Source organism: Neofelis nebulosa, chromosome 3 (assembly GCF_028018385.1).
Source record: "Neofelis nebulosa isolate mNeoNeb1 chromosome 3, mNeoNeb1.pri, whole genome shotgun sequence".
NCBI classification, from domain to species: Eukaryota; Metazoa; Chordata; class Mammalia; order Carnivora; family Felidae; genus Neofelis; species Neofelis nebulosa.
The window spans coordinates 146,397,739-146,422,568 of record NC_080784.1 but is presented as its reverse complement, the minus strand read 5'-3'; the positions used below and the strand labels follow the sequence as shown (position 1 = coordinate 146,422,568).

The 24,830-nt window shown below is 45.6% G+C and overlaps 1 protein-coding gene across 1 annotated transcript in view; it reads left to right on the top strand.

Moving 5' to 3' along the window:
- The window catches only part of PARM1 (prostate androgen-regulated mucin-like protein 1), a 110,662-nt gene that overhangs the window by 51,588 nt on the left and 34,244 nt on the right, over nucleotides 1-24,830 (top strand). The window contains exon 2 of the mRNA XM_058722275.1: nucleotides 18,208-18,930. Within this exon, the coding sequence (XP_058578258.1) occupies nucleotides 18,208-18,930 (723 nt within the window). The remainder of the gene's footprint in view (nucleotides 1-18,207; nucleotides 18,931-24,830) is intronic.

Genomic DNA, 24,830 nt, shown 5'->3' with positions numbered 1-24,830 from the left:
ACACAGTACGAGCAGGGAAGGGGCAGAGAGAGAGGAAGAGACAGAATCCGAAGCAGGCTCCAGGCTCTGAGCTGTCAGCACAGAGCCCGATGCGGGGCACGAACTCACGGACTGGGAGATCATGACCTGAGCCGAAGTCGGACGCTTAACCGACTGAGCCACCCAGGCGCCCCAAACTTTTTTTTCTTTGAAGAGAACCTTGCTTTCCTTTCTTCGCTCGGTAGTGTTTACTTTAATAAAGTGTAGCTTTATTAGAGTGAAACGGAAATTGAAGTTATCATCAAACACATTCCTCTCCAGGGTGTGTGTGCAACCTTACATAGAAAGGAGAATTAATTTTGTCTGAATGGTTCAGAAAGGTTGCTTGTATCTTTTTTATTCTGCTGTCCTTTGCTTAGGTCATAAATGAAAGGACGGATTTCAGAGAGAGAAGCCAAAGCCGAAATGCTCTTGATTCAATTACACAGCAAATAGAAATGCTATTCCTGATCTTGCAAAGAATTTGGCTTTTCTATGTATCATTATTTGATAAGGACTTAATAAAAGGTAGATTTTCTGGATGAAGACTTGTGAATGCGATTCCAGCCCCATAGCCATACCAAGCAAGCAGAGACCTTCTGCTTCAGTCTGCAGAGACCCAACTAACAGTTGATAAGTGCTTTTAGGGTGAGATGTGATGCTGTCATGCTAAAAATAGCCTCTGAGCTGGACAAGAGGCGTGTCAGTAGTCTGGCTGGGAGATAATCCCTGCCAAAGGATATGTGGGTGCCTGTTCTATAGTCTAAAGAATGACCCACCCATTTCTTTCTGACTGGATATATGAGGAATTTGTACGTTTGGCTTGACTGTGTATATGTGTGTGTGTGTGTGTGTGTGTGTGTGTGTGTGTACGCACTCATGCGCACATGTGCATTCATTTGTAGCTTAATATTTAACCATAGTGTAAACACTTACCTTTATGGCTTCCATATCTACAGGAATAAGATCCTCCTTACAAAAGGACTTGCAGAATTGCTCAAATAGTTAGATTTATCTGAAACAAACCCCAGGTTTGCCTCTTGTGGGCTGGGTGACTTTGGATGGACGGATGAAGAAATCATGGCACTTATATCTACCTATATTTATATATCTATCTCTATCTCTATGTATATTAATTCAGCCTTAAAAAAACAAAGAGATCCTGCCATTTGCAACAACATGGATGAACCTGGAGGCCATTCTGCTAAGTGAAGCAAACCAACACAGAAAGGAAAAAAACAAAAAAAAACAAAAAAAAACTGTGATCTCACCCATATGTGGAATTTTAAAAAGTCGAATACATAGAAGCAGAGAGTAGAACTGTGGTCACCAAGGGGCTGGAGGTGGGGAAATGGGGAGAGACTGGTCAAATGATACAAAGTTGCGGATACACAGGATGACTAAGTCTAGAGATCTAATGTATGGCACCGGGACTGCCGTGAATAATACTGTGCTGAATACTGGAAGTGTGCTAAGAGTAGATTTCAGGTGCTCTCATCACACACACAAAAAAGGGGCACTTACGTGAGGAGATGATACGTGAGTTAGCTTGACTCACATAAGTCATCTCACTTTATGTGTATATGTATAATCATCATGTTGTACTCCTTAAATATATACAGTCTTTATTAAAAATAAAATAAAAGGAACTTGGATAAGGGAAGGTAATGCCAGAAATAAGGGAAGGAGCTGGTGGAGAAGATGGAGAGGAGGAAAGGTGACCAGTTGCTGGACTTACTGAGTTTGAGTGCAAAGCCCAAATGGCATTTGGAGATAGAGCACTGGAACCCAGGAGGCTGGATAGGTTGGCCTGGGAATTGCTTTTAAATTAAAGCCATGAGTAGGGTGCCTGGGTGGCTCAGTCAGCTAAGCATCTAACTCAGGCTTAGGTCACGATCTCGCGGTTTGCGGGTTCAAGTCCACATCTGTCTCTGCACTGACAGTGTAGACCCTGCCTGGTATTTTCTCTCTCTGACCCTCCCCCACTCACACTTTCTCTCTCTCTTTCTCTCTCTCTCTCAAAATAAATATATTCCAAAAATTTTTTAATGTTTATGTATTTTTGAGAGAGACAGAGACAGAGTGTGAGCAGGGGAGGGCCAGAGAAAGAGGGAGAGAGACACGGAGTCTGAAGCAGGTTCCAGGCTCTGAGCTGTCAGCACAGAGCCCGACGCAGGGCTCGAACTCAACAACCCCTGAGATCATGACTTGAGCTGAAGTCGGACGCTTAACCGACTGAGGCACCCAGGCACCTCAAAATAAATCAACTTTAAAAAAGTAAAATAATAAAATAAAATAAAATAAAATAAAATAAAATAAAATAAAGCCATGAGGGGGTGCCTGGGTGGCTCAGTCGGTTAAGCATCTGGCTCTTGATGTCAGCTGAGGTCACGATCTCACACTTCGTGGAATTGAGCCCCGTGATGGACTCTGCACTGACAGCTGTCTGCTTAGGATTCTCTCCCTCTCACTCTCTCTTCCTCTTTCTCTCTCTCTCTTTGCCCCTCCACACCAAACAAATAACTAAACTAAACCTAACTAACTAACCTAAACTAACATTTAGGTTTTTACCTAAAATGCAGCCATGAGCTAAACCTGCCTCGGCCTCAAATTAAGCACACGTGCATTCGGTGTCGCTGTGTCATCCATCCCAGCGTTACCGGAGGGAATTTAGGAATATGTTAAAGAAGTGGTTCAGAAGGTATCAAATGGGCAGAGTTACTTTTTGCATAAACTTTCTCTCAGCAGCAACACTTATCAATTTACTCTAAGTGTACCGAAGCAAAAAAATTACTCTTCGAGTTGAGCTACCAATTTCTGTATCTCTCCCGTCAATCCATCCAAATTAGCTCACGCCGCCGGCCTCTGTCCTCCCAGATTGATGCGTTTAATAGCATCTGTCAGCAGGGGCTGCAGAGCAGCATTTTCTTGGATCCCGAAGATTTTCATCAGAATACGCTGTACTCCAGTATCCCCACCGATGGTTTTGCTGACACTTTTCCTAGCAGAGGTGGCCTTGTGGCAGAGACACTGAGAGGAGCGCCAGTCGGGGGCGGGTGGGGGGGGGGGTGGTGGTTAACCAATGAAACCCTGGAGACGATGTTTATGCGGTTGTGTGTACCCAACTAGTGATTTACGGTGTTTTAAGCAGCGACGTAAACTCGGCGATTAGGGAGAGCAGGCTAATTCTTTCTGGAGTGGTGAATGCGTTCAGGAGCAAGAGCGTGAGAGAGTCTGGGTTTCTAGGCAAATTAGAAATCAGAAAGCTGCTTTCCACAAGCGACAAATTAGGAAGTAATTAATCACATCAAATGAGGATTCACCGTGGAATCTCTTCACACAGCCAGTTCCCCTCATCACTTAACGTATTTGATTAAAATTCATTACCCCACAACATCTCTTCTATAAAGCGTGGTTCCTCATACTGATTTCTACTGATTTAGTTCATTATAGGGAACGTTTCTGCGGAGAAGAGTCACTCCTCCGAAATTAACCGGGTACCCTGATAGCACATAAACTGGAAATAAGCTTTGTCGCCACTGAGCTTTTGCCCTTCACCCCTTCGTGTGAGCTGTGAGCCTGCACATGTGACTGGAGGCGCCTAGAGACCGAGTCCCCCCTCTTTATTCAGGGAAATAATGGGTACATGGTTCTCTGTTCCCCTAGGATGCTGTGCCTATCTTGGACAACATAGCAGGACTCGGACCACATTCCACGAGAAGATAAAACACAGAGTCTTCTCCTGGAGTGTCTGGTGAGGAATGAGGTCTTCCCATGCAGTGTTTCCATCCACACAGTTGTCAGCCCCCACCCAGGGTTAGTTCTGAAAAGTGACACCTCTCAGCCGAGAGACCAAGTGCAGCACTGAGGCCCCCTCACCAGCAAAGGGGTTAATGACTGGAGACTCGAGTCTCAGAGAGGAGAAGCAGCATGTCCACGGCACCGTGCGTGGCCTTGACACCCGCAAAGCGCTTCCCGCCTAGAACACTCAAATGAGTAACAGACCGCATTCTCACTCAGATGTTTACAGAGGAGAGAGATCCTCCGATCCTAGGGCTATGTCCTGACACTGGATGGTGGTTTTTTTTTTAACTTGTTATTTGAATTAACACACCATGTAGCATTAGTTTCAGGTACACAATATAGTGTGATTCAACACTTCTTTCTATACGTTACCCAGTGCTCATCACAAGTGCACTGCCGACCCCCTATTTGCCCCAACCCCCCACCCACCTGCCCTCTGGTAACCATCAGTTTTTCTCTACAGTGAAGAGTCCGTTTCTTGGTTTGCCTGTCTCTTTTTTTTTCCCTTGGTTTGCCTCTTTTTTTTCCCCTCTTTGTTTTGTTTCTTAAATTCCACATATGAGTGAAATCATATGGTATTTGTCTTTCTCCAACAGATTTTCACTTACCATAATACTCTAGCTCCATCCATGTTGTTGTAAATGGCAAGATTTCATTCTTTTTGATGGCTGAGTAATATTCCATATTTTTATATATACATATATACGTATACATATATGCATGCATATATATGCATATATACACGCATATATACATGCATATATATGCATATATATATATACATACATATATGTATATATATATTTTATATTCCATATTTTATATATACATATATATGTATATGTATATATACACACATATATGTATATATTTTATATTCCATATTTTATATATACATATATATGTATACATATATACATGCATATATATGTATATATACATGCATATATACACGCATATATATGCATATATACATGCATATATACATGCATATATATGTATATATATATGTATATATATATACACATGCATGTATATATGTATATACATCACCCTTTCTTTATCCATTCATCAGTCAATGGACACTGGGCTGTTTCCGTAGTTTGGCTATTGTTGATAGCACTGCTGTAAACATCGGGGTGCATGTATCCCTCTGAATTAGTGTTTTTGCATTCTTTGGGTAAATACCTAGTAGAGCAGTTGCTGGATCCTAGGGTGGTTCTAATTTTAACTTTTTGAGGAACTTCCATACTGTTTTTCCAGAGTGGCTGTACCAGTTTGTATTCCCACCAGCAATGCAAAAGACACCCTCTTTCTCCAAATCCTCACCAACATCTGTTGTTGCCTGAGTTGTTTATTTTAGCCATTCTGACAGGTGTGAGGTGGTATCTCATTGTGGTTTTGATTTGCATTTCCCTGACAATGAGTGATGTTAAGCACCTTTTCATGCCAACACTCTGAGCTTTTAAACCTGTTATTTAGGAGACAGTTTAAAAGGCAGAAAGAGAGCAAAAGCACAGAAATTATAATTAATTAATTCAGTGTGTTATTTCATAGCCTACCAATCCCTTTCACCTAGTTGTTTATCTGCTTGTTTATCTGCTTCTGTCTTACTCTGTTCAGGCTGCTGTAACAAAATTCCGCAGACCGGGTAGCTTAGAAACAACAGAAATTTATTTCTCACAGTTCTGGAGGCTGGAGGGTCCAAGATCAAGGCACCAGCACTGTTGAGTTCTGTGGAAAGCCCTCTTCCCGGCATAGCTGGTATCGTCTCTGCATCCTCGGAAGGTGGAAGGGACTGGAAGTCCTGTGGGGTCTCTTTTATAAAAGCACAAATCCGGAGCACCTGGGTGGCTGAGTGTGTTGAGTGTGCAACTCTTGATTTCAGCACAGATCATGATTCCCAGGGTTGTGGGATCGAGCCCCCAGTAGGGCTCCACGCTGTGTGTTGCCCCTGCTTGAGATTCTGTCTCTCTCCCTCTGGTCCTCTCCCCAGCTCTCTCCCTCTCTCCCTCTATCTTAAAAAAAATAAACACTAATCACGTTCATGAAGGCTCCACACTCATGATCTAAGTACCTCCCAAAGGCCCCACATCCTAATGCTGTCACATTGGGGGTTAGTACTTCAACATATGAATTGGGGGGGGCACAAACATTCATACTATAGCACCCACCTTTCAGCACACTTGACAAAACAGATGATTTATGTGGGGGAAGAGTGGGAGAGGAGGAGTCACGACTGCTCCAGTGTCAGAGGTCTTTACTCAGAAGCGTCAGGTGCAAAAGGCATAAAGCATCAACATACACGGCGGAAAACTAGAGTCAAATTGCCGCGGTGAGTGGAAAGGCTATATGAAATATGAAAGAAATCTATCTCCCCCAGTATGCCTTCTTCCATAGCAGGCGCGCAATAGGGATTGGTCACATTGGACCTAAACAAACAAAAGTCTAATTGAATTTTTAAAAAGTAAACTGCGAAGCAAAGCTTAAAATTTAAAAATAGTAGGAGGATGCCATTCTCGTGAGGGTGTTCTTGCCTGAGAATAACGAGAGGCAGGTCCTTGGTGGTTAGTTAAGTGCTGTTTCCTCAGCTTGCTCAGCCTACTGAAGCCACTCAGCCTCATTCATGTCATATCAAGATTCATGATGAAACCGCCCAGGACTCTCTGAATGTTTTTTTTTTAATAAAGTGGAAAAATACAAATCACCTTTAGCTGTTTTTTTTTTCCTTTCTGAGGCATGTTGTGGGTGTGTGAGGTGGCTCAGCGTCCAGAAGCATCAGCCTAGCGAACACCCCCAGAAACGCTGACAGGCCTTGTTGCCTGTGGCTTCGTTCAAGGATGTGGGGGCACTCCATCTCCAAGGCTCACAGCTGATGCCATGGGGAGTAATAGTCTCTCTCTGATTGTGCCTAAAAAGTGCCTTCTGCAAGTTATTAGCAGATTAAAGGAGGTGAAGGCAATAGGGCCCAGTTTCCGATTAGATAGTGGTCAACACAATGGCCTAATATTTACTGAGCTCTTACTTTGTGCAAGGCATTGGGATAAGCTTTTTTACATAGTCTCTCATCTCAATTGCAAGTCATGAGAAACCTGACCAATAGTGCCTTAATCCCCAGCAGCATTTATTGTTTATTTAACAGGAAGTCTGGAGACAAGGCAAACCAGTCCTGGCTGGGCAAGATCAACAGTATTATCAAGGAAAAAGGCTCTTTCTTACGCCTTCATCCTCCCTAGTGGATTGACTTTCATTCTTAGCTTCACAAGATGGCTACCACTGTGCCAGACATCACATCTGCATTAAAGACAGGAAGGAGGCAGGGGATGAGGGGGGACACCTGGGGGCTCAGTCAGTGAAGCGACCGACTCTTGATTTCTGCTCAGGTCGTGGTCTCATGGTTTGTGAGTTCGAGCTCTGTGTCCGGCTCTGTGCTGACAGTGCAGAGCCTGCTTGGGATCCTCTCTCTCCCTCTCTCTCTGCCCCTCCCCTGCTCTCTCTCTCTCTCTCTCTCTCAAAATAAATAAAATAAACATTAAAAAAAATTAAGACAGGAAGGAGGGGGAAAGAATAGGTATGAAGGGAGTTTCCCTTTCTTATATATGCCTTTCATTAGAAAGCAAAATTTTTCCAGAAGCCCGTTAACCTACATCCCATCAATCTCACTGTGCAGAACTGGGGTCCACAGGTTCTTCTAGCTGCAGAGGAGACTAGGAAAAGTGCATCTAGCTTTCACAGCCTCGTAGGGAGGCAGGCAAGAGGGGATTTGGAATGGATGTTAGCTTAGTCAAGCAACAGTGTCTGCCTTGTACATATTATTTATGTCATCCTCACGATAGATGTACAAAAGGAATACTGTAGTTATCCCCAGTCTGAAGATGAGAAGATGATAATCAAGAGACCTGCCCGAGATCGATCAGCTAATAAGTGGTTGGGCTTATAGCTTTCAACATAGAAGGCAGCCATCTAGCAAGGTGGCTAAGAAGGCAAGTCGCTGAGATAGATTGCCTTCTAGACTGAATCCAAGCTGCACCACCTTTGAGTTATATGTCTTGAGAGGTTATTTAACCTCTTTTCACCTTAGATGGCTCACCTTAATGCTTATAAAGTCCCCAGAAAATTTGGCTTGGAGTAAGCACTAGAAAAGTGTTAACTAAGAAGATAGGAAGCAAGCAGCTCATTTATAACAGCCCTAAACTGGAAAGAGCCCAAATGTCTGCCACTGGAAGAGGGGATAAATAGATTGTGGTGTATTCATACAATCGAATACTGTCCAGCAATGAAAAATGATGGGTTATTAAACATAAAACACAAGACAGTGTTATTACAGTGAGTGAAAGATCCAGACATAAAAGTACACACTGATTCCATGTATGTGAAGTTCAAAAGCAGACAAAACTAATATTTTGTGATAAAAGTCAGAGTAAGAGTTACCGTTGGAGAGTTAAGTCTGTGAGAGGGGATGAGGGAACGTTCTGGGCTGCTGGAGAGGGTATCTTTGTCTGAGTGGTGGTTATGCCAGGAAATACACATGTAAAAATGCATTGATTTGTACCCTTAAGGTGTGTGCATCATACCACAGGTATGTTATATTTTGATTTTCAAAGTACATAAAAAGTAAGAGAAAGAAACTATGAAGCGTACCATTTATGCTGACTGCCATTTCTGGAGGAAACTCTTAAAAAAAAACTGGTGGTAGGAAGAAGAAGGGGGCCCACCAATGTCAAGGGTTATTTGTCTTCTCTCAGAAAGATCTGCTGTCCTGTCCCTTCAGAGGAAACTTCCTCTGAGTCATTAGCCCGGTCATGGAAATATGTTTGCACTGGAGCCATGACCTCTGGGTGATCATTGGTGAACTTTAGTGGTGAGTCAAACAGGAATACAATATCTGATTGCATTTTGGGGCATTATCCTGTAATTAGCCAGATTGCCTACTAATTCACCAAGAAGAATGCCAGGATGTGTCAGTCTGGGATGCCCTTGAGAACTATCCTTTCAAAGGCAGACTGATGTGGAGCTGGCCATCTAAAGAGCTCCAGCTCTTTGTGTGGAACAAGGGGTCATGGATGGCACCCTGAACTAGGCACAACCTGGGGGAAAAAGTGGGCAAGTGCATTTAGGCTGAAAAGACAGTGGTGACCTCCACCAGGGCTGCCTCGGCCACGGGGGCCATTTGAAACCTAAAAGAAGATTCCCTGGGACACCTGGGTGGTGCCCTCAGTTAAGTGTCTGACTCCTGATTTTGTCTCAGGTCATGATCTCACAGTTCGTGGGTTTGAGCCTTTGGACATCCCCTTGGAGGTGTTAGATTTTCTTCTTCTTCCATCCTATTACCACCCACTGTACACGCCCATATCCCCCTCAACCACAGAACAGCCGATGAGAAGGTTCTCGCCCTCCCTACGTTGTCTCTTTCTCTCCATTGCTCTATCCTGAGAAACCCCAATATGGTACTTTGGAATTTTGGGTATCTGTTGGCATCCTTGCTCAGCATAGCCTCCTCCTGGAGACAGACCACCACAACCCCCACTCAACCAAAGAGAATGAGTTTTGGGGGACATCTGACTGACCAAAGACAGATGTGGCTTCTGGGGAAAAGGAAGAAAATGTTACTTTTTTTCTCCAGGAAGTACAACATTCTTCACAAGTGTTATTCCCTCGTTGGCATTCACAGCACCCACAGGGAGCCTGGTGATATCATTAGTCCTGATTTTATGGATAGAGAAATTGAGTCATACTCCAGGTTTGCAGGTTCTGATTTGGTGGCTGAAAAACAGAAACATTTTTCCTCTTTTTGGACTAGAATTGCATCTCATTTCCATAAACAAAACACTCAGGAGAATATGGCTTTTCTACTTCAAACAAGTGTCTTCTTAGCACAGTTTGATGGCTTTGGGGCATACACATTCTGTCTAGACATACGATAGCCTTCAAATACCATATGGTTGGACCAGACTCTGATTAGTAATGGTCTTGCAGATGTTAGATGAACCTTCTGAAGTGTCGGGTGTCCTCGGTTGGGCAATTTTTGTAAGTGTGAATGTCCCTAATGGTGACTTCACTCAAACTAAAGAACACTAGGACCTAGCTTTGATATTGAAAATTATATGTCATGTTAAGATGAGTTTTATTCTCTCTTTTCCTGTCTGTTTAACAGAAGGGTAGTCCATTCTGTAAAGAGTTGGTAGGGCTGGCCTGTGTTTGGGCCAACTGATCGATGGCCAGCGTTTCAAGAGCTGGTAACTCTGGTCTATATCATGCTCACAGAGGGGAAATTCCTGCAGTCTTCAAAGTGGAAACAAGCAAGCAAAAATAGCAAACGTCTGTTTCAAGACCCGTCTACAATTTCATATTAGCCAATGGTTTTTATGGAACTTACAGACAAATCAGAGGGAAAATGCATTTGTAGCTATCAGGGCCCAGCCTATCAGCCAGAGAACATTTCTGTCTTTCAGAGGGTAGAGGATCCATGTTTGTACTCAATGAATATTTATTGAGTCCCTTCTCTGTGCCAGGCACTAAGACACACACACACACACACACACACACAAAACAAGCCGCAGTCTCTATTATTAGGGCTCCCAACGGATGGAAGACAAACGTGGAGAGAAATCATGGCTCAGTGTGCTTCAGTTGAAATATGTGTGAAGTGCTGTGGCAACTTCACAGAGGAGGGGAGGCTCTGGAGTTCTCGGAATTGGGATGGGAAGAGGGGATTCAGGGTGGGAAGAACAACAAATGCAAAGGCAGAGAGGTAGACAGGAGGCAATATTTCAGATTGCCAAAATATTGTCATTCTAGGGATTGAATTCCTATTATGGGCCAGGCAGTGAGGTATACGTGGTGAGCAAATCCACTAGAGTCCCTGTTCCACGTGCATTCTGGAGGCTAAAGAGGGAGGCACGCATTAAACCAAGCTTCTTGTAAGCAATTACATAGCTAACACGTGGATCGCAGTGCTCTGACATTAAGGGACTGGGTGCTCGGAGCACATGAGAGATTGGGAGCAGGCGAGGGAGAGATGTAGCAGGAGAATCAGCGAAGGCCCTTAAGCTAACCCTGGAATGATGAATAGGAGGAAGTCAGGCAGAGAAAAGAGAGAGCACTGTTTAGGCAGAAGGAATAGAATTAAGGGAAAAGCCTGGTGTGTTTTGAGGGCCTGTTGGGTGCAAGGCTGGAGGGGCAGACTGGGATCACGGAGAGCCTTCCAGGCCTTGCTGGGGATTTGAAGTTTTATCCTCAGTGGAGGGAGAAGCCAGTGTGGGCTTCCTTTCTTCCTCTCAACCGTCAGAGCGGTGTGATAGGGTCCAGTCGGCCTTTTAGGAAGCTCACCGTCGTGGCTGTCTGGCTAACCTTAGCAATCACTTAGCAGCCACAGGGCCTCTGCCAGACAGGCCTGGCATGATCCTCAAGACCACAGTCAAAGGCAATGCTCACGCTGACTTGGCAGCAACAGGGAAAAGCCTGACTGTGTTTTGATCGAGTTTCACTGATTGTGCCAAAGCTCTGTCACATGTTTCCTCAGGTACTTGATGAGGCAAGGGCAGGAAAGGACATGCCGGGGGTGGGGGTGGGGGATAGGCAAGCAGCACAGGTAATCGGGCTACCTGGAACTCTGGCACTGACCCAAGCTGCTGCTCACGAAGCCCGGGAAAAGGTGCCAGTTCAGGGCACTCGTTGTCCACCGGCTGCCAACGCTCCCGACTGCTGCTGACGGCCAGTTGGGTGGGGAGACCCGAACACATGTGCACAGTGCGGACTCCCTTCCCCGGGATATCCTGTGACTCCTCTCGGCATTGGGAGAACTCACCTACCCGCCCCAGCTATCAGCTGCCAAGTCCCTTCTCCTAGCAAGGCAAGAAACCGGGGCTGAAGCCAGACACCTTTCTTTCATCCATCCAAGTGACACAAACTAGGATATCAGTCTCTCCCATACAGCCCAATGGACGTGGACGTGAGTCCTTTTCGATCCAACTGAGAATCTGCTTTTCTTCTGAGCATCAGCCTGCCAGCTGCTCTCGCAATGTAAAAGCCTCAAGCTGCCCACACTTCAGGAAAGACTGCCGTTTGTTAGCCTACAAGGAGGAATCTCCAATCGCATTTGGTTGGTCATCATACCCCTAGAATTCTCATGCGGGCCAAGTCTGAGAGAGTCAATCCTTGAGTCAGTCCATTCAAGCATGGAGGCCTGTCACTGCCCAAGCAGCGCACATCATATCTGACAACGTGGGTCACTGTTTTTTGGAACAATGCACAATTCACCTCTAATTTAGAGATTAATGGGTTGGATTTCTTCATCCTATTTGTTCTGCCATTTTCTCAAGGAAATATTAGAACTAATTGTTTTCCTCAAGGCAAAGGGACTCTACTCTGGGTGGGAAGGTGTATGGGGCACTGCATTACTTTAACTGACTCAACTGCCCTGTCTCCTATGGACGCCTCCTTGCTTACTCTGTAATGGCGGTTACTACAGTACATTCTACCACTATTTTCATGTCAAGGGCAGTGTGTGTGTGTGTGTGTGTGTGTGTGTGTGTGTGTGTGTGTGTGGAGTAGGGGGAGCTGAGGATGGAAGGTCTACTTCTGATTCTGTCCCTAAATGATTCTTTCCAGGCAACATGGCCCAGATCCTCCTCCTAGAAGTCTGAGGTCACTGACACCACTTCCACTCTGAGTCTGTCCCCTGTCTGTCAAATGAGGAGCTGTACTCATTCACTACGTAGGCCCTCTCAGCTCTAAAAAAATTTTTTTAATCTGAGAAAGTATACATCCTTATCTGTTTGACTTACTCAGTTTGGTAGCCCTTGGGAAACACAAGGCCAACATGTAAGAAAGCAGAAATGATACTTCCTCAGACTCTCTCTGTGGTTCTGAACGTTGAAGTCTTAACCCCAATGTAATGGTATTTGGAGATGGGGCTTTGGGGAAGTGATCACGATTAGATGAGATCATGAGGGTAGGGCCCTCAGGATGGGATTAGTGCCTTTGTGAGAAGAGAAATTAGGGAGCTCTCTCTCTCTCCCTCTCTCTCTCTCTCTCTCTCTCTCTCTCTCCAGGGGGCAAGACCCTGTGAGGACATAGAAGGTGGCCATCTGTAAGTGTGGAATAGAGCTCTCACCAGAAACTGCATAGGCCCACACCTTGCTTGGACTTCCCAGGCTTCAAACTGTGAGAAATAGATTTCTGTTCTTAGAGCCGTCCAGTCGACATGGTATTTTGTTCTGGCAGCCTGAGCGGATGAAGACAGCAGGCACTCGCTAGGACAGTCAGAATAAGCCTTGGATATCTTCACACTGAAGATACCCACCACCATGCAATCAGAGCAGTATGGTGTGTGTACCGTCAAATAAGGCAAATCAGAGGCTTCTGATGCCTTGTTCAAGGGAAGATAACCAACACAGTCACAACTTCCTGCATTGTTATTTCGTTAGGAGTAGGAATTGCTTGAATTAGACTGGAAAGTATTTTTTTTTTTTAATTTTTTTTTCCAACGTTTTTTATTTATTTTTGGGACAGAGAGAGACAGAGCATGAACGGGGGAGGGGCAGAGAGAGAGGGAGACACAGAATCGGAAACAGGCTCCAGGCTCCGAGCCATCAGCCCAGAGCCTGACGCGGGGCTCGAACTCACGGACCGTGAGATCGTGACCTGGCTGAAGTCGGACGCTTAACCGACTGCGCCACCCAGGCGCCCCTAGACTGGAAAGTATTTTAAGTAAGTATTCAGAAGATATGGGGCACAGATCCTCTGTCCCTCCCTACACTCTGCCCCCCCAACTCTGTCCTTCCCCGACTCATGTTTTCTCTCTCTCTCCCTCTCTGTCTCTGTCTTTCAAAAAATCAACACTTAAAAGAACCTTAAATAAGTATTCAGAAGGTAGCCATGGGAAATGACCGCCTCCAGTCTTCTTTGGAAGCAGGAAGGGTAGGGGTTATTAAAGTACATTAGTCGGGGTTAAACAAGAAAATGGACATTTCTAGCAACAAAACCAATTACTGGAGCATGTTATTTTTAGCACTGTAATGATTTCCATGGTACAGCTTTTAGCTCCACTGGAAATGACAATGCAAGTGTCACCCTGAACATCACATACCTTAAGTGGCACCTTGTGTGTTCTCATCCTTTCAGAACCAACTCAAATGTCATCTCTTCTGTGACTTCTCTAAATGTCCTCTGAAAATGACATTTGTATATTTTTGCATTCCATGGTCCCTATGCAGATTGGATTCATTGTACTTCAGGGGTCCCACTCTAACCTGCTTTTGCTTCAGCGAGGCACTTACCACATCACATTTCAGGAAGTCAGGTGTCGTTTCCGTCCTGCTGGATATTGAACTCCCTGAGGACAAAGCTATAGACATAGAAGCTACTCAATGAAAGAATGAATGAATGAATGAATGAATGAGTGTTTCTTTGTATATGACTTATTCCTAGTTTATCCCAGGTTTCCAAAGATTCTGACTCGGCTACCAGACTGAGACTGTTTCTCCCTCCCTCTGCCAGTCTGTTCAATGATACTGTCAACAGTAAACATTACCATTTTTGTTTTGTGGCCACAGAATAATGAGCCATGGAAGCTACCAGGAGGCAGAGCTAGTAAGCTCCAAAGGTCACATATGAAGGTCTAGTGTTTTAATAATCTTTGTCCCAACTGTTGTTTTGTCTATATTTGAATGATCTCTTGATCTGTTTCCATCCTGAAACCATTGACACTTCAGAACTGCCAAAAGTCCGCCCTAGCAACATGGACTATTATGTGGCTAACTTAGGAGGTCTGCCCTCCTGCTTCCTAGGACAGTCGCCCTCGTATGGTTTACGGTCTTGACCAACTCCTTTTCTGTAAGATAAAACCAAGTGCTTTGATAACAATCCAAATGTTAAATTTGGTTAAGCATGAGAAAATTATGTTTTCAGGATAGATTCTGTTGCACAACTTTTCATCAGTTGCTGAGGCTACTATGCACAAGAATGAAGAAGTAAGCAGTTTTATCCTGAGTGCCTGAATGCATCCATATACATCTTTTCCCCCCTTCCTCTGTGCTGGAATCTAGCCCATGTTTTATTCCTTATGAATTTTGATCATGGTTGACCATTACCTGTATGCTACCCCCAAGGAAATCTCCTCAGAGTATGGAGGGTTAAATAGCTGAAGACCCAACATGACATCCGGGATAGGTATATGTCATGGTAGAGTGACATAGAGTGAGGCTGACTTTCAAAGCAAGGTTCCTTCCCTCATGTTACACCCGGTAGGCAGCCATTGCTGAGGTAGCTATGATGGGTGTGGCCGTACTAAGGGATATATAGAAGAGAATAGAGAGATTCTGGGGTATTTTTGAATGAAGTTCTTAAGTTAATTCATTTTCCTCCCTTCCTCCCTTCCTTCTACAAGTACATACTGAGCACTTATTATGACCTAGCCATTCTCTGAGGCAAACAGCAATGAATAAGATCATGTCCCTATACCCTCATGGAACTTATATTCTGATAGAAGAGAGAGAGAGAGAGAAATAAATAAATAAATAAATAAATAAATAAATAAATAAATAAAATGATTTCAGGAAGAAACTATTTTATTTTACGAAACACAAAAATGACCAAAGGGTATGGTGGTTCCTCAAGCAATCAAGCATAAAATTACTATATGACCCACCACGTCCACTTCTGGGTATATGACGAATTGAAGGCAAGGTATCAAATGGATATTTGTACATTCAGATTCATAGCATTATTCACGGTAGCCAAAAGGTAGAAGCAACCCATCGAAGTCCATCAATGAATGCATGGATGAATACAATGTGGTCTATATATACAATGGAATATTATTCAGCCTTAAAAAGGAAGGAAATTCTGGGTGGAATTTTCTGGGAAGGAAACTCTTGGGTGGCTCAGTTGGTTAAGCATCTGACTTTGGCTCAGGTCATGATCTTGCAGTTCATGAGTTGGAGCCCTTCATCGGGGGTCTCTGCTGTCAACACAGCAGATCTTCTGTCCCCCTCTCTCTGCCCCTCCCCTGCTTGTGCACACGCGCTCTCTCTCTCTCTCTCCCTCTCTCTCAAAAATAAACATTTTTTTAAAGTAAGGAAATTATGACACCTGCTACACTATGAGTGACCCATGAAGACATTATGCTAAGTGAAATAAGCCCATCATAAAAGGACAATTATAATATGATTCTACTTGCTTGCATTACCTAGAGCAATCAAATTCATAGAGACAAAAAGTAGAATAGTGGTTTCCAGGACTGGGGAGAGGGAAGAAAGGGGAGTACTATTATTTAATGGTGCAGAGTTTCAGTTTGGGAAGATAAGAAAGTTCTGGAGATGGGTTAGTGGTGATGGTTGAACAATAATGGGAAGGTACTTAATGCCACTGAACTGTACCCTTAAAGATGGTGAAAATGGTAAATGCTATGTATATTTTAACAATTAAAAAAGTAATCTTTTAAAAAAATAAGCAAGGAGCTAGCTGGAGTAGGAATGATTATAGTTAGGATCATCTGGGAAGGCTCCTCTGAGAAGGAGGTGGCCATTTGAGTAGAGACCAACTGGAATGATGAAGAGAGCATGGGGAGACAATGGGGGATTAGTTTGTGATTTTGTTCTAGGTGCAGCAGATAGATGGCTTTGGAGGGTTTTGACCAGTTGACGAACATGATCTGATTGATCACTTTAAAATATGCTGGCTGCTGGGGCGCCTGGGTGGCGCAGTCGGTTGGGCGTCCGACTTCAGCCAGGTCACGATCTCGCGGTCTGTGAGTTCGAGCCCCGCGTCAGGCTCTGGGCTGATGGCTCGGAGCCTGGAGCCTGTTTCCGGTTCTGTGTCTCCCTCTCTCTCTGTCCCTCCCCCGTTCATGCTATGTCTCTCTCTGTCCCAAAAATAAATAAAAAACGTTGAAAAAAAATTAAAAAAAAAATAATAATAAAATAAAATAAAATATGCTGGCTGCTATGTGAAAAGTAACTGAAAGGGAGAAAATCTGGAAAGCAGAAGACCAATGAAGAGACTATGGCAATAGTCTAGCAAGTGACTGGGGCTCAGGTGATGTTGAGATAATGGGGGAGGTGGTGAAAAGTGATTAAGTTGGGATGTTTTCAAGGTTGGGCCATTATAATTTGCCAATGAATTTGATGTGCAGTATGAGGGAAAGAGATGACTTAAGGTTTTGACTTAAGGTTGACTCGGTTTTTAAGTGAGCAGCTGAGTGAGAGAGGGTGCCAACGACTAGGGGAAAAGCTAGTTGGGGGGATGATAAGGGGCATGGGAGTCAATCAAAAGATGGTTTACATAAAAAGCGAAATCAAGGGGCGCCTGAGTGGTTCAGTCAGTTAAGCGACGTACTTCAGCTCAGGTCACAATCTTGCAGTTCCTGAGTTTGAGCCCCACATCAGGCTCTGTGCTGGCAGCTCAGAGCCTAGAGCCTGCTTCAGATTCTGTGTCTCCCTCTCTCTCTGCCCATCCTCTATTCATGGTCTATCTCTCTCTCTCAAAAATAAACATTAAAATTAAAAAAAAAAATCAAAACCCAGTACTAGCAGAGTGATAGCACATAGAAGCCATTTATTAAGTACTTGAATGAAAGAATTAATTAGTTAATTAAACGGAATGTGTAAATGGAGGGAGGAAGGAAGGAAGAAAAAACTAATTCTAAATTTTACAAAATGTGAAGGAGAACATTTTGCAAGATGGTACGATTGTAAAGACCCCAGCTAGAATTTGAAAGAACTGGGTTCCAGTCTCAGATGATATTTCCAAACCTCAAATTCCTCCTCTCAGCTTTTATTCTGGGATTTCCCCCCCCACTTTCCTCCTTCTCAAGGGATGTGTCCACATCTTGACTCATGCCAGCCAGCAAGCCCATAGCGCCAGCATCCCTGTGCATAAATGCAGAGCCCACAACCCTGGGACAGGGACCAGCCAATCAGTGAGCTCCCCTCAGAGGGACCAGACAATCAGTAAGCTCCTCCAGCTGTGTCCTCACCAATCACGCCTTCCCCACCCTCAGCACATACCCTGGGTATCACTGCAGGCTTTGGGGAACCAGCCCCTCAGCAGTCTGGACAAATCCCCATAAAGGTCAGTTCCTCAGAGAGTCTATTTTAAGGGCACACTTCTAAGCAAGCAGGAGACGAGATGGGTTCATTCAGTGTGTTGGCCGGGCTTGTGTTGCCTGACCCACTAATTATTCTTACGGAGCCTTCGGGCTGGTTCCTACTGATAAGTCACAAAGGGAGGAGGGAGCCGTTAGCGGGAAGAAAACATTTAAAAGTCACCTGCACAATTGGGGAGGTGCAATGCAAAATGAGAAAGATCTGTGAATGTGCTATAAAGCAGCCTTGCCTCCCGGGTTTCCACGCATTCACCACGTTCGTACTGGCTTTTCCACAGGGCTGAGGGTCCAGAGCCTGCCTACATCAGGCCCCTTGCCTCTTTCTCTTCCGACAAACATCTCGTCGACCGGCATCTGGACAAGCTCTCCGCAAAGCCCCCCTGCCTCCCCGACCACTGGCACATCCGTCTTCCCAGTTACGACCTCGGCTCCAACACCTACACTCCCCAAGAACGTTTCCGTAGAGCCCAGAGAGGAGGACACCAGCCTCCCGGCCTCTCACTGGGAGCGCAAGAACACAGACCCCTCCCCAACAAGCGGGGAGCACTTGACACCCACGCCCTCAGAACACAGCTCAGGCACTCCCAAGGCAAGCGTGCCACCCACAGGGTCGCAGTCCCCCTCTGAGACCCCAGCTCAGTCCCCCGCTGAGTCCCCCACCGAGTCTCCCGCACTCACCTCCTCTCAGGCTCCAGCCTCATCACCTCCACCCCTGTCAACCTCACCCCCCGAGGTTTCGTCTGCCTCCTCTGCCAGCACCAACCACAGCTCTGCTGAGACCAGCCTCAAGCCCACAGGAGCCCCAGCCACACCAGAGTCCCCAGCAGAAGAGCACAGCTCTGACCACACACCCACTTCGCATGCCACGGCAGAGCCCGTGCCCACGGAGACGACACCCCAAGCGACAGTGCCGGCCAAAGTGACCTGTATGCTGATCGACGTCGAGACCACTGCCTCCCCCGGGGTGATCATGCAGGAAGTGGAGCATGCTCTAAGTTCAGGTGAGTCTCAGTCACTAGACCACGGAGATGTTAAGAATGCGGTTCCGCTAACGCGACACAGTAGGTTACATTTGAATTTGGGGGTGCAGTGCCTGAGCTGAATTCACAAGAATGTCCACAGAAGTGCAAACTTTGCCTTTAGTCACGTGATAATTTCTACAGGATATCTCATTATTACAGCCAGTCTTTACAATTTGTCTTCACAGATGTCACAGACAATGGCAGCAGATGAGACAGTATAAGCAAAGGGGGTACCGGTGTGGCTTTTGGGCACGCTTCCTACGTTTTAGTTCTGGCTCCTGACCTTGGGCAAGTGACTTCATCTTTTTGTGCCCTTATTTTTCCTCATCTGTAAAATGGGGACACAAGGGGTTCTATCGTACATGATCCTTGGGGAGATTCTATGAGATGCCTGTGAAGTGCTTACTTAGTAAGTGCTCAGGACGTGTCAGTTATTAGTATTTTTCTCAGTGTATTAATGAAGTGCTTACTTCATGGAAACCAGTAAAGCAAAGTAGGGAGGGGGCGGGGTGTGTGTGTAGAGAACTTGGCTGATTCTTGATAGTCACTGCTAGAGTTCATGGGAAAGACAATAAATTTTACAGGACATTGGATTTGTTTTTATTCTCCCAGCAGCCCTGTGAAGTCAGTATTATTTTTATCTTGATTTTCCAATCTCGGAAATTACAGTGGAGGGAGATCTAGGGTCTCTTCGAAGGTCCCCTGTGTGTGACATTGACGTAAAAATGGTAAACTTGAGGGTATTGAGCAGGAATAGGCTTTAGTGGGAGCGTTTGGCCTCCTGAGCAAGAAACAATAAGGTGAGAGCAGCCAGAAGGTGAAGGGGGAAATGGCTCTGTGGCCCCTTCGCTGGGACAGTCCTGCCAGAGCTGTGGGCTGCCCTGGGAGTATTCAGCATAGAGCCACACATGACCAGCTGGAGTCAAAGGAATGGCTGTGACCGAGGAGAATTGAACTCCCGTTTAACGATGAAAACCTCTACGAACAGAAACTCCAGTAAGCAGTGGAGGTGGGGAGAGAGGGCTAAGATTAACAAGACATGATTCCTCACGGAAGATGAGTTCACTAGGGGATGAAGTCCCGAAGAATTACGCGTTCTGATGCCGAAGGCCTAATACATCCGCGAGAGTCCCGAAAGAGACAGCGAGGCAGTCAAACGGGGGTAAAGGAATTAATTACGAAGGTCCAGGGTAACCACAGGGGAGCATAATAGCAGAGCTATCGTGAGTCAGACCTTGGAGGAGGGAACAGTCACCAGAACCCACAAGGAGAGTCTTGTAGAACAGACCACCTTGACAGAAGCACCGACTCTTGGTTGAAAGACACAGCTAACCCTGAGAGTGAAATAAATAAACCTTCTGCCCTCCCCGTCTCCCTTCCCTTAGATTTACAGCCAGAAGCCAAGAACGGGGAAGCCCATGGACGTCGTCCATACAGGTCAGCCTCCCGGAGGGCCCATCAGAGAGCAAAGTGGAGAAGGGTACAGTAGAGAGTGGCACACCCAGTTGAAAGGCTGATTCGTCTGTGCAGCCCCCGTCCCCATTGGCACCCTGTTTACACCTCCGGCCAGCACTCATCACAGTGCCCTTCGGTGTGGTGTTGTAGGATGCTGTGCTCCCAGCCTGCAGGTGACCTCTGTAACGCGGACCCAGTTCCTGGAACAGGGTGGGTGTTGACTCAGTGTCTGAAGGACTGTCCCTGTCAAAGGTGCCAGCAAAGTACTGGCTCGAAGTGGCCTTCATCTCTTCTCTCTTCCCTAGTTCAGGCCACGACACCACCCCCGTGACGCCGTGTCTTCGGCTTTCTGGCTGATGGCCCTCTCTCCGTGTTCTGTCCCCTCCGGGATACTCAGACATGGTGGATTAAGATTCCTGAGCACAGATTCTGAGCCTGCCATGCATAAATCTCCAGAATCAGACACAACCTACCACTTTCTACAAGTACCGTAGTTCCATGGGCTGGATTATCTGAGACCGTCCAGTTCCAGTGCTCTGGCCTGTGTTGTAGAACCTGTGTCTCGATGTCCTCAACTCTAAGCCAACAGAGTCAAGAGGTGCAAAATTAGTGACAGAGCTGGGTCATGAACCTTTATAGCTCTAGGGAATATTACACCCAGTAGCAACTCCGAGGTGAATTAAGGAAGGAAGGAGGGACCGATTTGAGAAGAGAGATGGGTGGCAGGGTGAAGAGAGATCGGGCCAGTGTACATTTCATAGGCCAGAAAGGATTTATTCTTGTGATCTATTAAATCAAAAAACATTTCCTCTGCATCCACCAGTATACTGTGCTTGAGGCAGAGACGTGGGAGACCTGTCTTTGAATCTTTGCAGTTTGAGTAGAGAGAAAGGGCGCAAGTAACTCTTAATACCATTAGAGTGACCACATTACTTTCTAACCTGAGTATAAACTGAAGTGTGTGGAAGGATCTTTGAGCAGATGGGGTACAATCTGTTCGTTCGTTTCAAAGGTGAAGAAATTATGTCCCAGAAGTTTGGAGGGCCTCACCCAAGGTCACACCACCCAGTGGCAGAGCTGGGCCCAGAGCCCAGATCCTTAAAACCACAATCAAGTCTTCTTTCAACAGCCGGTGTCTCTGCGCTCCCTCCTCCCCCAGCCCCGCAGGCCCAGCAGCACCCAGAGACCGTGCTGGCAGGTTACCGTTTGGGGGTGTTCGTGTTCAGATGCGTGAGCTGCCCTAATTGTGGCAGTAATAATACCACACTTTTGTTTAGCATTTTGTCTTATTCTGCATGAAGTTCACATGGCATATTTTTATTGGCCCAGGGACTCATCCATTCAACAAATATCTAGATACAGTCACCAACGAATAATGCTAAAACAAGGTAAATGCCACGGCAGTGAAATTTGACTAGGGGATCAGGGAAGGTTCTGTGACGGAGGGGGCACAGGAGCGGGGTCCTAGGAGAGGAAGGGAATTTGGACCTAAAGAGAGACAGGGCAAGGGAGATCCAAGCACCTGCGTGCAAAGTAGGGAAGCAGTGGCAAAGTAGTTCAGAATCTACCCAGCAGCTGCAAGCCCCAGAATCGCTCTTCGTGAGTTTTCCAATGCCCTCCGCGTCTGCCGAGTCTAGGGGTTGAGGCCTGGCTTGACCTGACCTTTCCACAGCATTTGACAGGGATGGTCACTGCCCTGGTCTTTAAAGCGCAGTCTCCATCTGACGTCGAGGACACATCTCTCATTCCTTCACCTGCCTTGCTGACCACTCCTCCAAAGTCCCTGCCTCTCACCCCCTCCCACACCAGAGCAACCCCAGGGCCAGTCCTGCCCTCCTCTCTGCTGACCTCTCCACACTCATTCCTGAGATGATCTCATCCCACCACAGGACTCACCATGCCATCCACATGCTGATAACTTTGAGACAGAAAGTTCTATCCCTGTTTCGTTTCGGTGAACTAAAGACGTGTACATCCAGCTGTCAGCTAACTCGTATTTCCACGTGCGTGGCTCGTAGGCGTCTTGCACTGAATATGTATGTGGTAAGGTCCTGAAATCCTCAGCCCCCCTGACCTGCTCCTCCCTCACCTTCCAGAAACCTTGGGCTAATCCTGGACTCCTTTCCTCAGAGACTCCTCATGCAGCCCATCAGAACCCAGGCTCCTCTGACTTCGGTCACAGATACAATTTTAATATTCCTGTAATTGATCCCCACTAGCTACATCCTTGCCAGAGAGATCCTTTTAGAACCCAGGATAGAACCTGTCACTCCCCAGCTCTGACTCTCCTGTTGCTTACCTTCTGAATCAGAGCCAAAGCCAAGTTTGTGAGGCGCCTGCAGTGTTCATGTGATCTAATCTGTGCGGTCTTTCTGCTCTCTTCTTCCACCTTCACCTGCAGACACACCGGCAGCCTGCCATTTTCTGGAAGATACCAGAGACACTCTTACCTCAGGTCCTTTGTACTTGCTGTCCCCTTTGCCTGAGATATTTTAAAAACCTCTAGGTCTTTCATGGCTCACTCCTTTCCATCAGTCAAGACTTCGTCGGTCATCCCCTCAGTGAGCCTTTACCCTTAGCCCTGTATGAAACCGTCATCCCATCACGATCTCTTACCACTTTCTATCTCATTTATTTAGTGAGTGGGTGTGTGTTTCCTGCCATTAGAATGTCAGCTCCCTGAAAGCAAAGAGCTTGTTCACGAAGAGGAATATGTAGGCTGCATCCCCAATCCCTAGAACAGAGCCTGACACAGGGTAGCCCCTCGGTAACATTTGTTGAACATGTGAATGAAAGAGTCAGTCAACCAACACCAGAGAAGTTGTTTCATCTGCCTGAGCATTGGTCATGTCATCAATAGGATAAGAACCGTATCCACATGACTGGGTTATTATAAGGTTTAATTAAGAAAGTTACAGCTTAGGGGCGCCTGGGTGACTCAGTCAGTTCAGCATCAAACTCTTGATTTCAGCTCGGGTCATGATCGCATGGTCTGTGGGATCGACCCCCATCCCAGCTCCGCGCTGAGGATACAGAGCCTGCTTGGGATTCTCTCCCTCTTTCTGTGCCCCGCCCCCCCCAAAATAAATAAAATAAACTTTAAAAAAAGAAATTTATAGCTTAGTGACTATTGACCAATGGCCCAGTCAATGTCTGATTATTATTTTACTATGATTTATCATCATTATTATTATTGCCATTTTACTGTTGTTATTATTCTTTCTGTTGCTGTTACATTTATTGTAATGAAGAATGTCCACCATCTTCAACAAACTTTCATTGAGCTTTAACTATGAGTCAGGCATCTGACTAGGTACTGGGGATTTGGCCATGAATGAGACATCACTGTTCTCATGGAGCTTACAATGTAGCCTGAACACAACATGGCAAGTAACCTAGTTTAGTGGATCCCAGACTGCATGGAGAGGAAACTCGAAGAAGCAGGAAACAAGATTTCAGAGCAAGTGTTAGAGGACCCTGAGTAGCAGGATAAGGTGGTTTACTTTACTTGCCAGACCATTAAGAGTCATCAAGAGCTTTTGATCAGGAGAAGAAAATGCTGAGAATTATATTTTAAGAATATTCAGTTGTCAGGAACACGTATGGTTAAGTTGCAGGAAGTTCAGTGCTAGAAACATAAAGACCAGTTTCTACGTGGTTTCCAGTTTGCTGTTGCCACTGATAAACCATGTCACTTAACTACTTTGACTTTTAGGGCTCTTAGCTATAAACTAAATATAAGAGAGACAGTCTTTCAGGTCCTTTTGGCTTATCTGCCATGAAATTGTGTATTACAATTGTCCGATGCAGAAGAATGAGATCCATATTCATATGAAGCTGACTGAGAATATACGTGTTCTAAGAGTCAGGCTAGCAGTTGACACAGGTAAGCCCCTTGTGTGATGTTCAGAACATTCCAGTGATGTGATCTCGATGGTATCTGTTCAACCAAAGAGATTCAGTAACTTACTCAAGTTTTCACTTGAGCACCCAGACCAGGATTGCCATTCAGTTCTCCTAACTGGCCCTGAGTCAAGAGTTTATTCCACTAGACCCATCCTACTTGAAATCACAGAAGTGAAAAGTCAGGGGAGGACTGATGGCCTCCAGCACCACTGTGGAAATAAGCCCCGTGGATGGAGTGTGGCCAGCCAAGTCCAAGGGGCGGTGGGGCTGCCTGATGGAAGGAGAGGCAGGTGGTAGTCACGGCCATCCCAAAGCGGCTCTGCAGGGCAAATGAGTTCTGATGTTTGTTTCTGTTTTGTTTTTAAGAAAGAAAGAGACGCACGATATGTTAAATTTGGATCCTCTTGTGTTATTGAATCAGAACTCTAAAAGGGCGGAAACTATGACTATGATATGTTTTGACCCATAAACTAAATTAAACGGTGTCGTGCACGATTTGGTGCTCAGCAAATGCTTGA